Raw genomic sequence first — 15,695 nt, 5'->3', positions numbered from 1 at the left:
TTTGCGGTTTCTTTCAGGATATGATTCAATCTGCCTCGAACAATTCGGTAAAATTACATTCTTCAAAGTGCCACGAGGCAAGCTACCGGATCCTTGTTTAAAGCAGCTATTATATGCAAATGCAAAGATGAAGAAGGGGTGTTGTCAGACACACTGGGGCGCCTCTACTCTACCTGGTGTGAGGATCATATTTCTCATAAAACGTTTTTCATTTGCAGGCCCACCTGTGAGTGGCTGGGACCTGCAGTTGGTTCAGGACCAGTCATATAGACTCATGTCTTAGCTATACATGTTGCTGTCAGTAGGCAATAATGCTTGCATCTGCGCAAATTTTTCCAGATTGAATTACGTGTAATTGGAATCATTGGTTAATTCGTCCCCATTTGGTTATTTAGTTTTTGAGGTTTTAAATATCTCCGGATATGCGAGTACGATTTATTTCCCATTGGGCCTTTGCCTGGTCTTTGATCGGTTTTTCAAATGCGCTCGCAGTAAGGATTTTGACAGAATCACATTCAAACAATTCATACTTTTGCCTCCGGACGAACTCCACTGACGAAGGACACACGCGCCTCACATTCTTACGAAATGCCATGGATGGAAGCTATTCCTTACTTACATATACGAGTGTATGGTCTTTGGAGATCAGGCAGCTTTTAGAATGTGCGATTGATAACAATCCAGTAGTTGCTGGAACTTATTTATCTCGTTGCGCCGACCACTTGGAGAGCCACGTGGAATTAAGTTTTAATTTCAGCTTGTTGTTGAACCCGGACGGCCCTTGCGAGTTGAATCCAACTGTCGAATTGAACTTTCCAATAAGTCACGGATCTCAGCATCGCAATAGTGTGGACATAAAATCCCGTAAGAAACGCGCTTGGGTATTTCCAGGCACGCTATGGTGTGGCAGAGGAAGCAAAGCCAGTGGTTATGAACAGTTGGGTGAGTACATATCATAACTGCATTGCTCATCTGAGGGTATTGGCAAAATAAGGATTAGGCATTTGGCAATGAAGATGATTAACTTAAGGGGCCATGCGTAAAACGGTGCGTAAAATGCATGTAACGAATCCATTCGGTAGGCTATGTAAATAGCCTACTTGGAAAATCCATGTAATTTTATCCTTTCACAGTTTACACATTTTCTTGTGTATTGAAAATCACGAGTCAATTATTCTCCACGAATTTTCTCCAACAGGAATGTTTGAGCGAGCAGACCATTGCTGCCGCGAACACGACCACTGCAGAAACACCATTCACGCCTTCACGGTAAACTACGGAGTGTTCAACACCAACTTCTACACTGTCTCACACTGTGAATGTGACCACAGGTGAGTCTGAACATAACCACGTGGCATTCCATTCCATCCATGACCCAGATCTCCACCATCCTCCACTGGCCTTCCCCCTCCAGCAAAATGGCAAAACGTCAGCTGAGTTAATGAGAGTTTGGACAGTTGAAGTATGAATGACTTTTATGATATTTCTAAGGTGTGGTGTATGTCTTTGGCACACCTGCCTTCAGTCAAGCGATTTGATTTCAGGAATGTCTGAATCGTTGCCCCATGATATCTAATGTTGACATGATCCGATGATTTGATTCACACATCGACATCCTTGAGTCCAAGTCACTTCTTTCAAGTCAAATCCTGTCCCTAGAAATCATCATACTGGGCACCGTTTTCACTGCGCACACACCTGGTGTCTTCACATGATCTGACCGCAGTGTCCTTGCTCTTAGTTTCCGTCAGTGTCTTGTGAGGGTGAACGACACCATCTCCAACATGGTGGGTTACAGCTTCTTCAACATCCTCAGGGTACCCTGCTTCGAGCTCACCCAGAGAAGACGCTGTGTGGAGCTGAACTGGTGGGGAATGTGAGTGGCTCACTGTCGTGTTCGTTTGAATCGAGCGAATGTACGCATGTGCGCATTCAAAATGTATACGTGAAAAGTCACCACATTAACTGGAAATGTAGAAATTGGCAGGAGACATTTGTTGATGGGGTTTGTGACAATCTGTGCCAGTGCGGTTCTGTAAAACAAGGTAGACCCCATACTGACACACTGCACACAGATACAAACTAGATAACAGCAGAGTTTTCACAACTGTCCTAAATGAGCAGCTTGTGATGACATGCCTGATTCTAAACCAACTCTTTAACTGCTCTTTTACTGTTGCCCTGGGCAATAGAACCACACCCCTTCTCTGATTCCACAATGATGCCGATCTGATTAGTGACGACTTCCTCCTTCTCTCTGGCATGTTAATGGAGTGTTGAGAATATCTCTGTTGCTGTTTTGATAGATGTCTTTGGCTTTGTGTGATAGAGTGCTAACCAGCACAAGCTGGTTCATAATGAAATCATGGAGAAATTCCTGTGAATGATAACCATAAAAAAAAAAACCTGAACACAGTAAGAGTTTGTGTATTTGCCTTGGGGAACATACATCATTATGGTATGGAGGTATTACTGCATATTAAAACCAATATGCATATTAGTATATACTGCATGTATACATGTCCAAAACAGAAACAGCAAATATTCATAGAACGTTCCAAATTTAAGAAAACAGTAAATATTTACAAAACGATTACAGAAAACAGAACGAACCCGGCTTGGCTGATCCTATGAAAGCTCTCTCTCTCTCTAGGTGTGGAGGCCCGGCTTGTTTAACTTGTTTACTTCTACTCTGCTTAGGTGCAAGCTAGCTAAGGTGGCCCCATACGCCGTCTTCAAAAAGCCCTCCCCTTTCAACATCACCCAAATCCCAGATCAACAAGCTGCCTCCCACAAGCCCGCAGTCGCAGAAGGAGCTGCTTCCTCCCCAAACAGGAAGCTCCTTAAGAGGCTGAAGCCCAAGGCCCCCCCTGGGCGCTGCGCCTCGCCGCGAGGAGACGCCTTCCTGCCCAGATCCAAAAAATTGAAAAAATGCAAAAGGAGCCAGAAAATCCCCCTGACTCGAAGCAGCGCGCTCCAAAAACGTGTGACCCAGACCGCAGAGCCCTCAACACGGACGAGAGCTGATGACAACACACTCACTGCCCGGGGAGTTGCTCCCACCACACACACGAAGACAAACATGGCCAAAAGGGCTAGAAAGGGCAAGAAAAATAAGTTGCCTAGAACTGAATCCAAAACCGTCCCTTCACGGTCAGGTCAAACCAGGCCACAGGCGGCTACGCAGACTAAAAAACAGGCAGGCTCTGCAACACTAACAACAACGCTTCCATTGTTCAAATCCACACGCCAATCAACAACCACCACAACATTCACAGTTTCAAACCCCAAAAGCCACAAACGGACAAAGGGTTTCCGGAAACGTCACCGATGTGGACCCAGAGCCCCTCCGCGAGGAGACAGCTTTCAGCCACGCCGCAAAGCTTGTTTACAGGACAAACCCCCCCAACTGCCAACCGACCGACTGTTCACGTACGCAACGGCATTACCCTTCACGAATAGCAGAGCATCAACTCAGATTATCATACCTTCACCTAACACAACATCATCCCCACCTAAGAAGACCTCATTGACATTACCCTTCATGAAGAGCAGAGCATCAACTCAGATTATCATACCTTCACCTAACACAACATCATCCCCACCTAAGAAGACCTCATTGACATTACCCTTCATGAAGAGCAGAGCATCAACTCAGATTACAATCCCCTCACCTAACACCACATCATGCCCACCTAAGAAGACCTCATTGACACTATGGAGGAAAAAACATACTGAGACTGTCCCCTCCTCGAAGACCTGGGCCAAGCCTCAGATACAAATGACATCATTTCCTGTTGGGTTTAGAGAACCTCTCCAAACAACGAACTTGTCTTCACCCAGGGAGAAGACAGACCTGTTCACAACAGAGGAGTCAATGAAGCCAGGTAGAGTCAGGGTGCCTTAACACAAGCAGTACAGTTCTCTGTCTCTCTCTCCTATAAAGCAGCATGCAATCACTCGTAATCACTGCTTTTCAGATTTTAATGACAAATTGAGTGCTTGAACTTAGCTTTCAAGGTGAACTTTTAGTGGTGAAAAGGCATGACATGACAAGTAAGATAGGCACTCACCTGCAGCGACTAAAGCTGCTGTTTGGCGTCAGGAGGAAGTTAACACTTTCTTGACCCCAGCTGGTATGTGTACATATACAGAGACAAGCACTCCTTCCTGAACGCCTGTTTGGCATCAAGCTTATTTCATTTCTAGGCCCTATGACCGGAAGACTGAGATTAATACTTTAGGGTTGTATGTTTACCAGGTATCAAAAAAGCCGTTGAATAAAATAAAAAATGTACATAACCTTGTAATGCAGTTGCATTGAATCATTTATTTTTCTGGTAAGTCGGATTGATGTATTATCAAAGTGCATTCTTACATGCTTGGAGATTTTGGAGTGTAATTGTAAACAAACGTAAATATGAACTTTTGATTGGTACTGTATATAACATCGATGTAAGTATATTGACTTGGTGGATAACTGACTTCATGGCCAATCTTCCTTTTTACAATAATTAAATAAAAGTAAAAAAAGTTACATTAATTTGCCTGGATAGGAACATCATTATGCTATATTTGTACCGTACAGTAGGCAAAAGCGTTCCTGTAATGATCACTAGGTGGCACTTTCGCTCCTTCACTTTTAAGTGAGAGAACCTTGTTGGCCCTTCAGATCCAACATCCGCGCAACTGTCTCAGAGATATTTGAAAAAGATAATCTCATGTAATAAAACCTGCTGTTTTTTCATATTTGTGTGCAAGTCTGATAAGACTCTGATACAATTTGAGTGACGGTTAATAATGCATAGCAACAATTTAATATCATTTTATTATGCATCGATATACCTTGGAGCGCATTGCATGCCGGGAACAGTTGGCCTTGGAAACATGGCGTCTCACTGACAGCTGTGGGGTTCCTATTATCTTGTCCAGCCACTGGTAAAAAGGGGTTGCACCTACTACGGAGCCGTATTCTACTCATTTTTACAAGATTTCGTGCTGCTAGCTCTCCGTCATCTACTGGCAAAGACGGTCATTTACAAAAACAGTAGTGTTAACGAGTTTACAGACAGTGTCACGCCCACTCCGATCTAAAAGACGATAGCCAACGTAACGGCGTTAGAGCTAGCTATATTCTGCTAGCTGCTGGTGCTAGAGAACCTGCCCCCCAGTTAGCTTGCCTGTCAACACCACCAGCCTCAGACAGGATCAGCTGGGCTAGGTAGCTTACTCGTAACAAGCAACTAGCCAACAAGACACACATTTTCGGACATTTTCAGAGTCGTCGGAGGCAACAGAATGTATTTTGGGTAACGTTGGCTAGCAGGCAGCTGGCGTGCAAGGGCGTTTCTGTCATTTCGGATATTGAATTTTTAATGTGCAACCTCTCTGGTATTTTTCTCGGAGGAGAGAGAGATGGGCTCCGGGGCCGTGGATTCGTCCCAGTGGCTCTCAGTGAAGGAAGAAACAATCTTCCTTCACGATGGACTGATTCGGGTCACGGATCTGGCTGAACTGCCCAGTGAAATTGGGGTGTCGGAGCAGGGGGATACCGAGCAGGAGGTGGGTCAACAACGCACAAACGGTTGCTAAGTGTAGGATATGTTTAGCATGTGTAGTGGTCTGCTAGCTAGCTAGTTTGGCTAAAGCCAAGGCGGCTAGCTAAGCCTGCTACAGTAGCTAGCACTACAGTAGCTAGCTGAAGTTCAGCACAGTGACAACACCGGGCAAGCTTATACAGCCTAACGGTACCGGTGTAGCTAACGTCTTAATCATTATTTGTCTTTACAGTGTCTCTCAAACGGTAGTGTCATTATTGTAGCTGGTTCTGTCTTGGTTTATGTCAGCAGACTTGGTTAGCTAGCTAGACACAATCAGCTAGCTTATTAATCAACAATAATATCAGTAAGCCGCCGAGATAATGGAGTCTCTAACTAGCTCGATAGCATAGCTCTCTGAGTCAGAGTCTGACGTTACTGTAGCGTTAATCAGATGGACCTATCTAATGGTTTACAACAGCAATTTACAACAAGCCTAACCCCATGACTTTAGCCTGATACAGATTAGCAGCATAAGCAACCTGTCTCAGTTGTAGCTGCCTAAACAACAGGATGACATGTCAATTAAGTTAGCATGGGGTGGGCCAGCATCTTCTGTGAGGGCAATTTCCCCATAAATTATGTGTTTACTTGAATTATGTTTGGGGTTGTTTACTAAGTAAATAGCCGACTTCACATATTTTATGTGGAAACGCAAGCTGCATTGTGGGCATGGATTGGAGTGCAATAATTCAAGGGACATTTGGCCTGAACTTAAATAGATTTGGTCATTTGAGATCTATGGATGATCATGGAAAGCAAGCAGGCAGGGAGAGGAATAACTTTCACAATCGGGTCATGAAACTGCACGCTGCGGGAAGGTGAATTGTAACTCGAGTATTTCCACAGTGTCAGTGAACTCTCACTCTGTTCTTGCTTTTTACCGTTTCAATAACATTCATTGAGTTAAACAGTAACGAGGGAACTACAGGGTTGTGTCCGTGTTATTAGCTACCTTGTTAGAATAGCAGTAAGTTGCATTTGCTGTTGTGGTTTAGAAAGCTCAACATTTCCCTGTCACTCTCAAACCACTCTTCTCTGGTTTCTTAAGGTTAGAGCTATTAAGTCCATTAGGGCTGTGTCTCTTGGGTAATTTCTTGTTATATTGATGTGGGACATACAACTTTATTGGTGGGTGTAAACCAGGATATAGTCTGTATGATAGATGAATCCTCAGTGCATCCCACCTTAAATATTCATTAGGTCATCCAGTATCCCATCAGGCCATGGGTGCTTGGACTATTTTTATCCACGTGGAGCAGCAGTACTTCTGCAGAGCAAGGTGGGGAGAGCTGGTGCACAATCCCAGCCTTCAATTAAGGAATGTTACCGTAACGTTAGTAGTATATCTGAAATGGAATCGATACAAAATGTGCCTGCTAAACGGTGTAATGGATTCCTCCCAGTCCATGAGTCTTGGGCTCCACTCTGTAATCAATACCTGAAATGTTGCCTAAGTGCAGAGGATGCTCATTGTTCTATCCCTGTGTTCTAGACACAACGCCATGGTCCACTGGCATAGCCATTATTTCATTTATGCCTACAATTTATTCTTGAAAATGTGGTGTAATGCTTCTACAGTTGTAATTTGAATGCTCTTGTGCATTACTTAAGTAATTTGCATTGTTATGAAGTATAACTTCGTATATGTTCTGCGTCAGTAACGTGACTCAAGGGGAAGGAGAGCTTTCACATGAAAATGTATCCTAGCCTACCATTTCTTTACTGTGATAGAATTATAATGCAACTCTAGACCTCCATATTTGATTTATCTACACATGATCTCTGAGTGCCTCAGCGCTCTGTGTCGGTAAATTGAGTTTGGAGTTGGCCAGACCACACCGAAAGATAGCCCACGATTACACAGCAAAGGGACATGTTCGCTGATGCCGTCATCGCCGTGAAGCTTTTCTGCTGGGCTGGTCGTTAACCTGCTAGACCTCAGAGTGCATCGTGTCTGACGTCCGTCACACCAACCCTCTCGTGTGTGTGTGTGTGTGTGTTCCCCTCTCCGTCCTCCAGATCCTCACGTTCGAGACCAAGAACCCGGCCGAGCTCGCCGAGCGTCTCCGCGCCGTCTGCGGCAACCAGAGCAATGCGTACGCTCGCCTGCTGGAGTACCGGCTCAACGCCCTGCGAGGCCTGTGGGGGGCGCAGCGGCAGCTGGCCCTGGAGGAGCAGCAGGAGCGCGAGGGGGCCGGGGGGGCAGACGAGGAGGCCCTGGCCCTCCTCAAGCGCCAGGGCCTGCTCCAGCAGCCCGAGCAGGCCCCCTTCACCTCCCGCGTGGGCCTGCTGCTGGTGTTCCCCCTGCTGCAGTCGCAGACGCGCAGCGACCCTGCCCTCTGCGGGGTGACGGCCGAGGTGCTGCTGTCCTGCCTGAGGGACTGCCAGCCTCTCAGCCTCAGCAAGGAGCCGGCCGACTGCCTCAACGGCCTGGAGGGGTTGCTGTGCTCCTGGCTGGAGGAGGGTCCCCAGCAGGGCCCCCAGGGCCAGGCACCCGCCCTCCACCCACCCAGGCAGAGGGAGAACGCAGCTGCGGCCCTGGTTGCGCTCGCCTGTGCCAGGTAAGACCACGTCCTAACTGGGAGTCAGGTGGCTGAGCGGTTAGGGAATCGGGCTAGTAATCAGAAGGTTGCCGGTTCGATTCATGGCCGTGCGAAATGACGTTGTGTCCTTGGGCAAGGCACTTCACCCTACTTGCCTCGGGGAGAATGTCCCTGTACTTACTGTCAGTCGCTATGGAGAAGAGCGTCTGCTAAATGACTACATGTAAATGTTAACAGTTTCAACCTGAGTAGGGGGGGGGTCAAGTGGGACGAGTTTTCTCGATGAAGCGGTAAATCGAGAAGCTTCGCGAGACACCTCGCCTACTCCTGTTGTCACGGTTGCCTACTCACAGACGCCATTTTTAGCCGTGCAAGGCAGGAGCCTTGCTTCTGGTGGTGACAACGGAGCTCGACTTGTCAAAACCAGAACCCTCCCCGCCTTTGTGTGCCCTCTGTAGAGCATGAGCCCTTTGTTTCAGGGAACCATCCAGTTCTGGGGCTTTTTCACCGACAGTGGTGGTGAGGTAAAGAGCTATGTCTCTCTCTCTCTCTCTCTCTCTCTCTCTCTCTCTCCTTCTTTCTCCTGTTTTGTTGCTGTTGCAATAGGGTCAAGCGTGCACGATGACTGTCCATTTTTTCTCTTTCTCTCTCGTTGATGAACCTTCACCTCCGTGTGAGGAGGGTTTTATGTTCTGTTGTGGAGAGTCAGGCAGTCCTTTGCGGCTGAATCCTCGGTCAGCCTTATCTGGAAACCCATTGTGTCAATACCCGAAGCCCATGCATTGTGCTTTGTCAGAGAGACACGATGCAGTGAATGCTAATGAAACCTCCATGTGAATCGATGCAGCGGGGAGCATCACATCTCCTGGCCTTCAACTGTAGAAAAGGTTCCATGGTTTAAACATTCCCTGAGAGTTTCATTTGTGTTTCCAGGGGGTCCCTCAAAACCTTCATCCACACCGTTCACCTGCTACAGAAACAGTCCGATTTAGGCCAACTTCCTGTGGCTGACGTGCTGTACAGGTAGGCTAGGTTCACAGGTATATATACTCTGCTAATGTGAGTGGGTTAGGCAGGCTCATGGGACTATAAACACTGCTAACGTGACTTGTGACAGAGAGTAATGGTGTGCCCTGTTCCTCCAGACTCCTGGTGCTGGAGGGAGGCCCAGGCTCTCCCTCCTGCCTGCTGGGGGGGAAACACAGCGTGTCCTGGGGCTTCGAGGACATGCTGCCCATGCCCGACACCACCGCTGGAGGAGCAGAGAGCAAAGGTCGGTCCCCTGGTCTGGGTGTGAATGTGGGCAAAGGGCATCTCGGGTCAACCCAATTTTCTGCCAGACCTTTTTTTTTTTTTTATTGTCCCCCGCGGTCTTAAAATCTCACGTAGCGGGAGGCAAGGATGTCTATGTTTGATCTGCCCTCTAAACTGCCCCACTTGCGTGCGAGACAGAACACAGCCCATTTGGCAGATGACGTTTGATTGACGAGAATGTTCTGAAAGCTTTCCCTTTCCTCCTCCTCCTCCTCCTCTCCTCCTCCTCCTTCTTGTCTGCGCCATGCTCACCTCTCCTGTGCCTGTGTTGCAGACACTGACCTGGGCCGCTGCCTGGCCACAGATGGCCTCTATCTGTACACCACCAACTCCTTTGGGAGGGGGATCAGCAAGCTGGGCTCTGGTCTGCACGGAACACTGAGGTAACATGACACCCTGCCTGTGCTGCATCTGCAGCACTCAGAGAGAGGAGGGGGGGGGGGGTCTGCTCTATAAATACCCCCCCCAGCCCCTCACATCTCCCAGTGGACTCACAACCCCCCCCCCCCCCCCTGCTCACTGACCCCCCCAGCCGGCTCTATGATATATCCATGACTGTCGGGGTCTCTGAAGGGAGTGTTGACTACAGGTGACAGCAGTGTGTGTGTGTGTGTGTCCAGGGGGTTTGTCTACTGTAGGAATGAGGAGCTGGAGCCAGGCTGGGTGGTGTTCAGCAGCGGGCGTCTCCTCCACCGGCCTGCCTCCTTTGATGCCAAGACTCATCAGCTGTGCCAGGTCCTGGACCCCTTCACCCTCCAGGTACCCCCTCACCCTTGAACCCTGACCCCCTCACCCTCCAGGTACCCCCTCACCCTTGAACCCTGACCCCCTCACCCTCCAGGTACCCCCTCACCCTTGAACCCTGACCCCCTCACCCTCTAGGTACCCCCTCTCCCTTGAACCCTGACCCCCTCACCCTCCAGGTACCCCCTCACCCTTGAACCCTTGAACCCTGACCCCTTCACCTTCCAGGTACCCCCTCACCCTTGAACCCTGACCCCCTCACCCTCCAGGTACCCTCCGTCCCTGACCCCCTCTCCCTCCACGCCCTACAGCCTGTGTTCTCTGCCCTCCCCAGGTGTGCCAGATTGTGCCCATGCCAGCTCACCACTTCCCAGTAGGTAGCAGCATGAGCACCCTGCACCTGTGCTCCGATGGAACCTGCCTGTACTGGGTCTGGTCTCCAGCCAGCCTCAACGAGAAGACCCAGAAGGGCCACTCTGTCTTCATGGATGTCTTTCAGCTGTCGGTGAGCAGGCTTCCCTTCCCTGGGTCCCTTCCCTGTGGGCGCTTGCCTTTCCCCTGGTTCTCTGCTCTCTCTCTCTCTCTCTCTGTCTCTGTCTCTCTCTCTCACCGGCCCTCTCTCTTCCTATCTCTCTCTCTTCCTCTCTCTTTCCCTCTGCCTACCTCCCCCCCCCCCCCCTCTCTCTCTCTCTCTCTCTCTCTCTCTCTCTCTCTCTCTCTCTCTGTCTCTGTCTCTGTCTCTCTCACGCCCCTCTCTCTCCCTCCCTGCAGACAGAGACAGGGCTGTGTGTGGCGAGCGTCCTGCAGGAGCGAGTGATCCTGGCCAGGAAGGAGGGAGAGTCTTCCAAGTGTCTGAACGAGCTCCTGCTGAGCCGCATGTCCCGCTTCCGCGCCTCGCACTCCGCCACGCTGGCCGCGCTCACCGGCTCCGCCATCACCAACACCGTCAAGGAGGAGCAGTCCGGTAAACACAAACCCACAGCCCTGGTTTTGAACATTGATTTTAAGATGGGGACGCCCCAAAATAAAATTCTGGCTACGCCCCTGGTGTCAACGTTCCAGGTGTTCTCAATCTCATCGCCATCCGCTCCGGTGTGTTGATGTGTGTGTGTGTGTGTGTGCTTGTCCCTCACAGCCGTCAACACCAGCTGTGGGCTCCCCCTGAAGACCCTGAGGAAGACCCCCATGTACGTGTGCGGCACGTACCTGGTGATGCTGGCGTCTCCGCCCGGCGTGTCCGGCAGTCCCGCCACTCGCTCTCTCTTTGGCGGCACCAGCGGCCTCTCGTCTCTCAAGAGTACGAACCATCTCGCACTCAATCCAAATGTTTTCGTTAAACCGGCATCTTTCCGGCACGTTCCGAGCCTCGCTGCCTTGCTACCAGTGGTGTGTGTGTGTGTGTGTGCTGACGCATCCTCCTCCTCTCTGGACAGTCCTCGCCTCCAGCCTGGTGTTCAGCCTGGCGGACGGGCAGTTCAACAGCCGCGCTGACCTGGTGGACGCTCCCGGGAGCTCGCTGGGAAGGGGAGCCCAGGTGGCTGGGCTGGGTAAGATCCTCCTCAACACTCCCTCCGTCTCTCCACATGTCTGAAACATAATATGTTGCTTTTATCTTTTATATTACATTACGGCGTCCTTTAAGTTTTGATCTTTGACATTTGTCTGTTTGGTTTGTGTTCGCTAGGCGCCTGCTACGATGCCCTTAACAACCTGATCTGGACCTGCTCCAACGACTACATGGACCAGTGGTGTAACCCTGGCAACCAGGCCTTCCATCACGTGTGTCACCGGCTTGGCGTCAGCCACGTCATCAAAGAACCCAAAGGTACCCGACACCACCACCACAACAACAACAACAAAAACAGCAACCATAAACAACACCCAATCCTAGCCTCTCCTGGTTTGGGTGAAACCTGACCGCCTGTCGTCTCTCCTCCCCGCGGCTCTCTGCAGAGGAGACCGTGGGTACGGGCGATGTGATCAACCAGCTGCTCCACCATGTGGGCGCCATGTGCATCCACCAGCTCAACCTGCTGGCTGCCAGTAGCTGCTGCCTCCCCCTGGGAACACTGCTGGGCAAGCAGCACCCCATCGAGGCCCGCCACTTCAGCAGCATCTGCGACATCATGGAGAAGGCCATGGTCAACGGGGACACCTGCATCATCCACTGCATCCTGGTGGTGTTTCAGGTGGGGGTGATGGTGTTTCGGGGAGGGATGATTGTGTTTTTGGGAGGGATGATGGTGTTTCGGGGAGGGATGATGGTGTTTCTGGGAGGGAGGATGGTGTTTCGGGGAGGGATGATGGTGTTTCAGGGAGGGAAGATGGTGTTTCGGGGAGGGATGATGGTGTTTCGGGGAGGGATGATGGTGTTTCGGGGAGGGCTTCTACGGGAGACTTACTGGAGCAGGGAGAACGTGGGCGGGGCTTGACCTTACTGGAGCAGGGAGAACTTGGGCGGGGCTTGACGCACGTTCCTCCCCATGTTCTCAGGTGGTGTTCAGGTTCTTCAACCCCCAGTCTGAACAGAACCGGGAGACGGTGAGGCGAGCGGGCCTGTTGCTATGGCAGCTGCTCATGGCCCCGGTGGACCAGATAGGAGCCGAGATCCAGGGGGAGGTTTGCTTAGCTATCAGGTAAATAGATGTACCACACCTGGCTATATACCACATAGATATATACCACATAGATATATACCACATAGATATATACCACATAGATATATACCACATAGATATATACCACATAGATATATACCACATAGATATATACCACATAGATATATACCACATAGATATATACCACATAGATATACCACACAGATATATATATATACCACGTAGATATATACCACATAGATATATACCACATAGATATACCACACAGATATATATATATACCACGTAGATATATACCACATAGATATATACCACATAGATATACCACACAGATATATACCACATAGATATATACCACATAGATATATACCACATAGATATACCACACAGATATATATATATACCACGTAGATATATACCACATAGATATATACCACATAGATATACCACACAGATATATATATATACCACGTAGATATATACCACATAGATATATACCACATAGATATACCACACAGATATATATATATACCACGTAGATATATACCACATAGATATATACCACATAGATATACCACACAGATATATATATATACCACGTAGATATATACCACACAGATATATACCATGTTGATACACCACATATAGATATATCACACATACATATATACCACGTAGAAATCCTATCTGTTAGAGTCACCATGAGGCCACAGTTAATGTCCAGTCTAATCTGAAGTGTGTCTAATCTGTTTTATCTACGTCTGTGCCCCCTTTTCTGAAGCTCGGGGCTGAACATCTTGTACCAGGGCGAGTCTGAACTCAACAAGCTGCTGAAACTGGTCCTGACGGAAGGTGAGGAGCGGATTGATTCACACTTCACAGACCGTACACCCAGTCCATGAACTCTGTACTGCTTGTAGTGGAGTGTTTATAAAACTAAAACAAACATGCTATGTGTGTGTTAGGAGAGAGGAGCTGTGGTCTATCCAAGCTTCGAGACGTCATCCTCACTAGCCTAGCAGACCAGCTGCAGAAGAACCGCTTCGGGAGTGAGGACGACGACCACGACAGGTAGAGCTGAGCACTTCACCTGCAAAGTCACATGAGATTCACCTTGACCTGGGTGTTCATCCTGGACTACAACACCCCTTCCCCTGTCCTCTCTGTCCAGACTGAGCGACGAGCTGCTGCACTGCATCCTGAAGACGGTCGTCAGGGAATCCTGCCTCCTCATCACCAAGTGTCAGACCGTCGCCAGGGACGACTTCCAGAAGCTTCTCGCCACCGTGCCCGTATGTGATTCCGATCGACAGCGGCCTTCGGCTCGTTCACACCCACTCTGGTGTTTTCGTCCGGTTAGGTGGCCTTGACTGTCGTGGTAACAGCAGGTGCATTAGCATTAAGGGATGGGGAATGCTTAGGTTGTTAGAGCATTTGACTGCAGATCAAGATCCCAGGTTCAAACCCCTGCCACACAGGTCGTTAAAGATATAAAGTGACTGCTAAATGAACACTAGCCTGTCTGCTAAGTGAAGACATTATCTCAGCCTGCTAAATGAATACATTACACCTGACAGCTTTATGGATACATAATGTCTGTGTTGCCCTCCCTCTGCACCAGGTGGCCTCTCCCAGCCTGCGATACCTCATGGCGGTTCAGAACCACCTCCTTAGCAACACGGTCCTGATCCGCCCTGACGACAGCGACGATAGTGACAGCTCCCTACAGGGGGAAACAATGAAGGTACAGGTAAACACCCCCATTTAAATACCCCTCTACGCCTGTCTGTCTGTATCTCTCTCTCTCTCTCTCTCTCTCTCTCTCTCTCTCTCTCTCTGTGTCTCTCTCTCTGTGTCTCTCTCTCTCTCTCTCTCTCTCTCTCTCTCTCTGTGTCTCTGTGTCTCTCTCTCTGTGTCTCTCTCTCTGTGTATCTCTGTGTGTCTCTCTCTCTGTGTATCTGTGTGTCTCTCTCTCTGTGTATCTCTGTGTCTCTCTCTCTCTCTCTCTCTCTCTCTCTCTCTCTCTCTCTCTGTATCTCTCTCTCTCTATGTGTGAATAGTGGATGATATAGCTGATCAAAGTAGCAATGCTTCAGCATGACGCAGCAAAGCTCCCTTTGCAGTTGAGATCAAACCGATACCATTCAAATATTAGCTAGCTTAGCTAGCTAAACCCTGTTACCTAAACCCTGTTACCTAAACCCTGCTAGATAAACCCTGCTAGCTAAACCCTGCTAGCTAAACCCTGCCAGCTAAACCATGTTACCTAAACCCTGCTAGCTAAACCCTGCTAGCTAAACCCTGCTAGCTAAACCCTGTTACCTAAACCCTGCTAGCTAAACCCTGTTACCTAAACCCTGCTAGCTAAACCCTGCCAGCTAAACCCTGCCAGCTAAACCCTGCCAGCTAAACCCTGCCAGCTAAACCCTGCCAGCTAAACCCTGCTAGCTAAACCCTGCCAGCTAAACCCTGCCAGCTAAACCCTGCTAGCTAAACCCTGCTAGCTAAACCCTGCCAGCTAAACCCTGCCAGCTAAACCCTGCCAGCTAAACCCTGCCAGCTAAACCCTGCCAGCTAAACCCTGCTAGCTAAACCCTGCCAGCTAAACCCTGCCAGCTAAACCCTGCCAGCTAAACCCTGCCAGCTAAACACAATTGGAAACCAGAAGGCGCTGTTACGGAAGCGTGGTGTTTCTCTGCGATGTTCCCAGGAGCTGCAGACCAGCATCTTGTCCCTGGCCACCAAGATCCTGGTGGGCTGTGACGAAGTGCTGGAGACCCTTCAGCAGGTCACCACCGCCCTCATCAACAGTGACATCACCGACAGAGAGACCAGGTGAGCCCAGCTGTAGTGGTCATAGCATTTACCTTTTAGAT

At 49.2% G+C, this 15,695-nt stretch overlaps 2 protein-coding genes across 2 annotated transcripts in view; both read left to right on the top strand.

Annotated features, from left to right (window-relative positions):
* Positions 1–379: 379 nt before the first annotated feature.
* LOC136932599 (putative uncharacterized protein ENSP00000383309) lies at positions 380–4,343 on the top strand. Its single transcript, XM_067227762.1, has 4 exons — positions 380–942; positions 1,199–1,331; positions 1,742–1,876; positions 2,701–4,343. The coding sequence occupies exons 1-4, from the start codon at positions 423–425 to the stop codon at positions 3,905–3,907; spliced, it is 1,995 nt and encodes a 664-aa protein (XP_067083863.1). The 5' UTR covers positions 380–422; the 3' UTR covers positions 3,908–4,343.
* Positions 4,344–5,024: 681 nt separating this feature from the next.
* LOC136932611 (probable E3 ubiquitin-protein ligase HECTD4) overlaps positions 5,025–15,695 on the top strand; it is a 39,787-nt gene continuing 29,116 nt past the window's right edge. Inside the window, 18 exon segments of the mRNA XM_067227782.1 lie at positions 5,025–5,562; positions 7,620–8,161; positions 9,077–9,166; positions 9,289–9,416; positions 9,732–9,840; positions 10,078–10,216; positions 10,536–10,706; positions 10,973–11,165; positions 11,337–11,498; positions 11,635–11,748; positions 11,886–12,026; positions 12,155–12,390; positions 12,695–12,837; positions 13,601–13,671; positions 13,785–13,890; positions 13,991–14,111; positions 14,441–14,569; positions 15,530–15,654. Of these exon segments, the coding sequence (XP_067083883.1) occupies positions 5,416–5,562; positions 7,620–8,161; positions 9,077–9,166; positions 9,289–9,416; positions 9,732–9,840; positions 10,078–10,216; positions 10,536–10,706; positions 10,973–11,165; positions 11,337–11,498; positions 11,635–11,748; positions 11,886–12,026; positions 12,155–12,390; positions 12,695–12,837; positions 13,601–13,671; positions 13,785–13,890; positions 13,991–14,111; positions 14,441–14,569; positions 15,530–15,654 (2,867 nt within the window). The 5' untranslated portion in view covers positions 5,025–5,415.

This window comes from Osmerus mordax, chromosome 24, assembly GCF_038355195.1.
Source record: "Osmerus mordax isolate fOsmMor3 chromosome 24, fOsmMor3.pri, whole genome shotgun sequence".
In the NCBI taxonomy this organism is placed as follows: Eukaryota; Metazoa; Chordata; class Actinopteri; order Osmeriformes; family Osmeridae; genus Osmerus; species Osmerus mordax.
Note: the sequence above shows the minus strand (reverse complement) of the source record. Positions and strands in the feature narration are given on the sequence as shown.

Excerpts from the sequence above, each read along its gene's own strand:
- LOC136932599 (XM_067227762.1), top strand. The coding sequence starts at position 423 with ATGCGAGTACGATTTATTTCCCATTGGGCCTTTGCCTGGTCTTTGATC. Across the intron at positions 943-1,198 it reads CAGTGGTTATGAACAGTTGG|GAATGTTTGAGCGAGCAGAC; the intron begins GTGAGTACATAT and ends TTTCTCCAACAG. Across the intron at positions 1,332-1,741 it reads CACTGTGAATGTGACCACAG|TTTCCGTCAGTGTCTTGTGA; the intron begins GTGAGTCTGAAC and ends CCTTGCTCTTAG.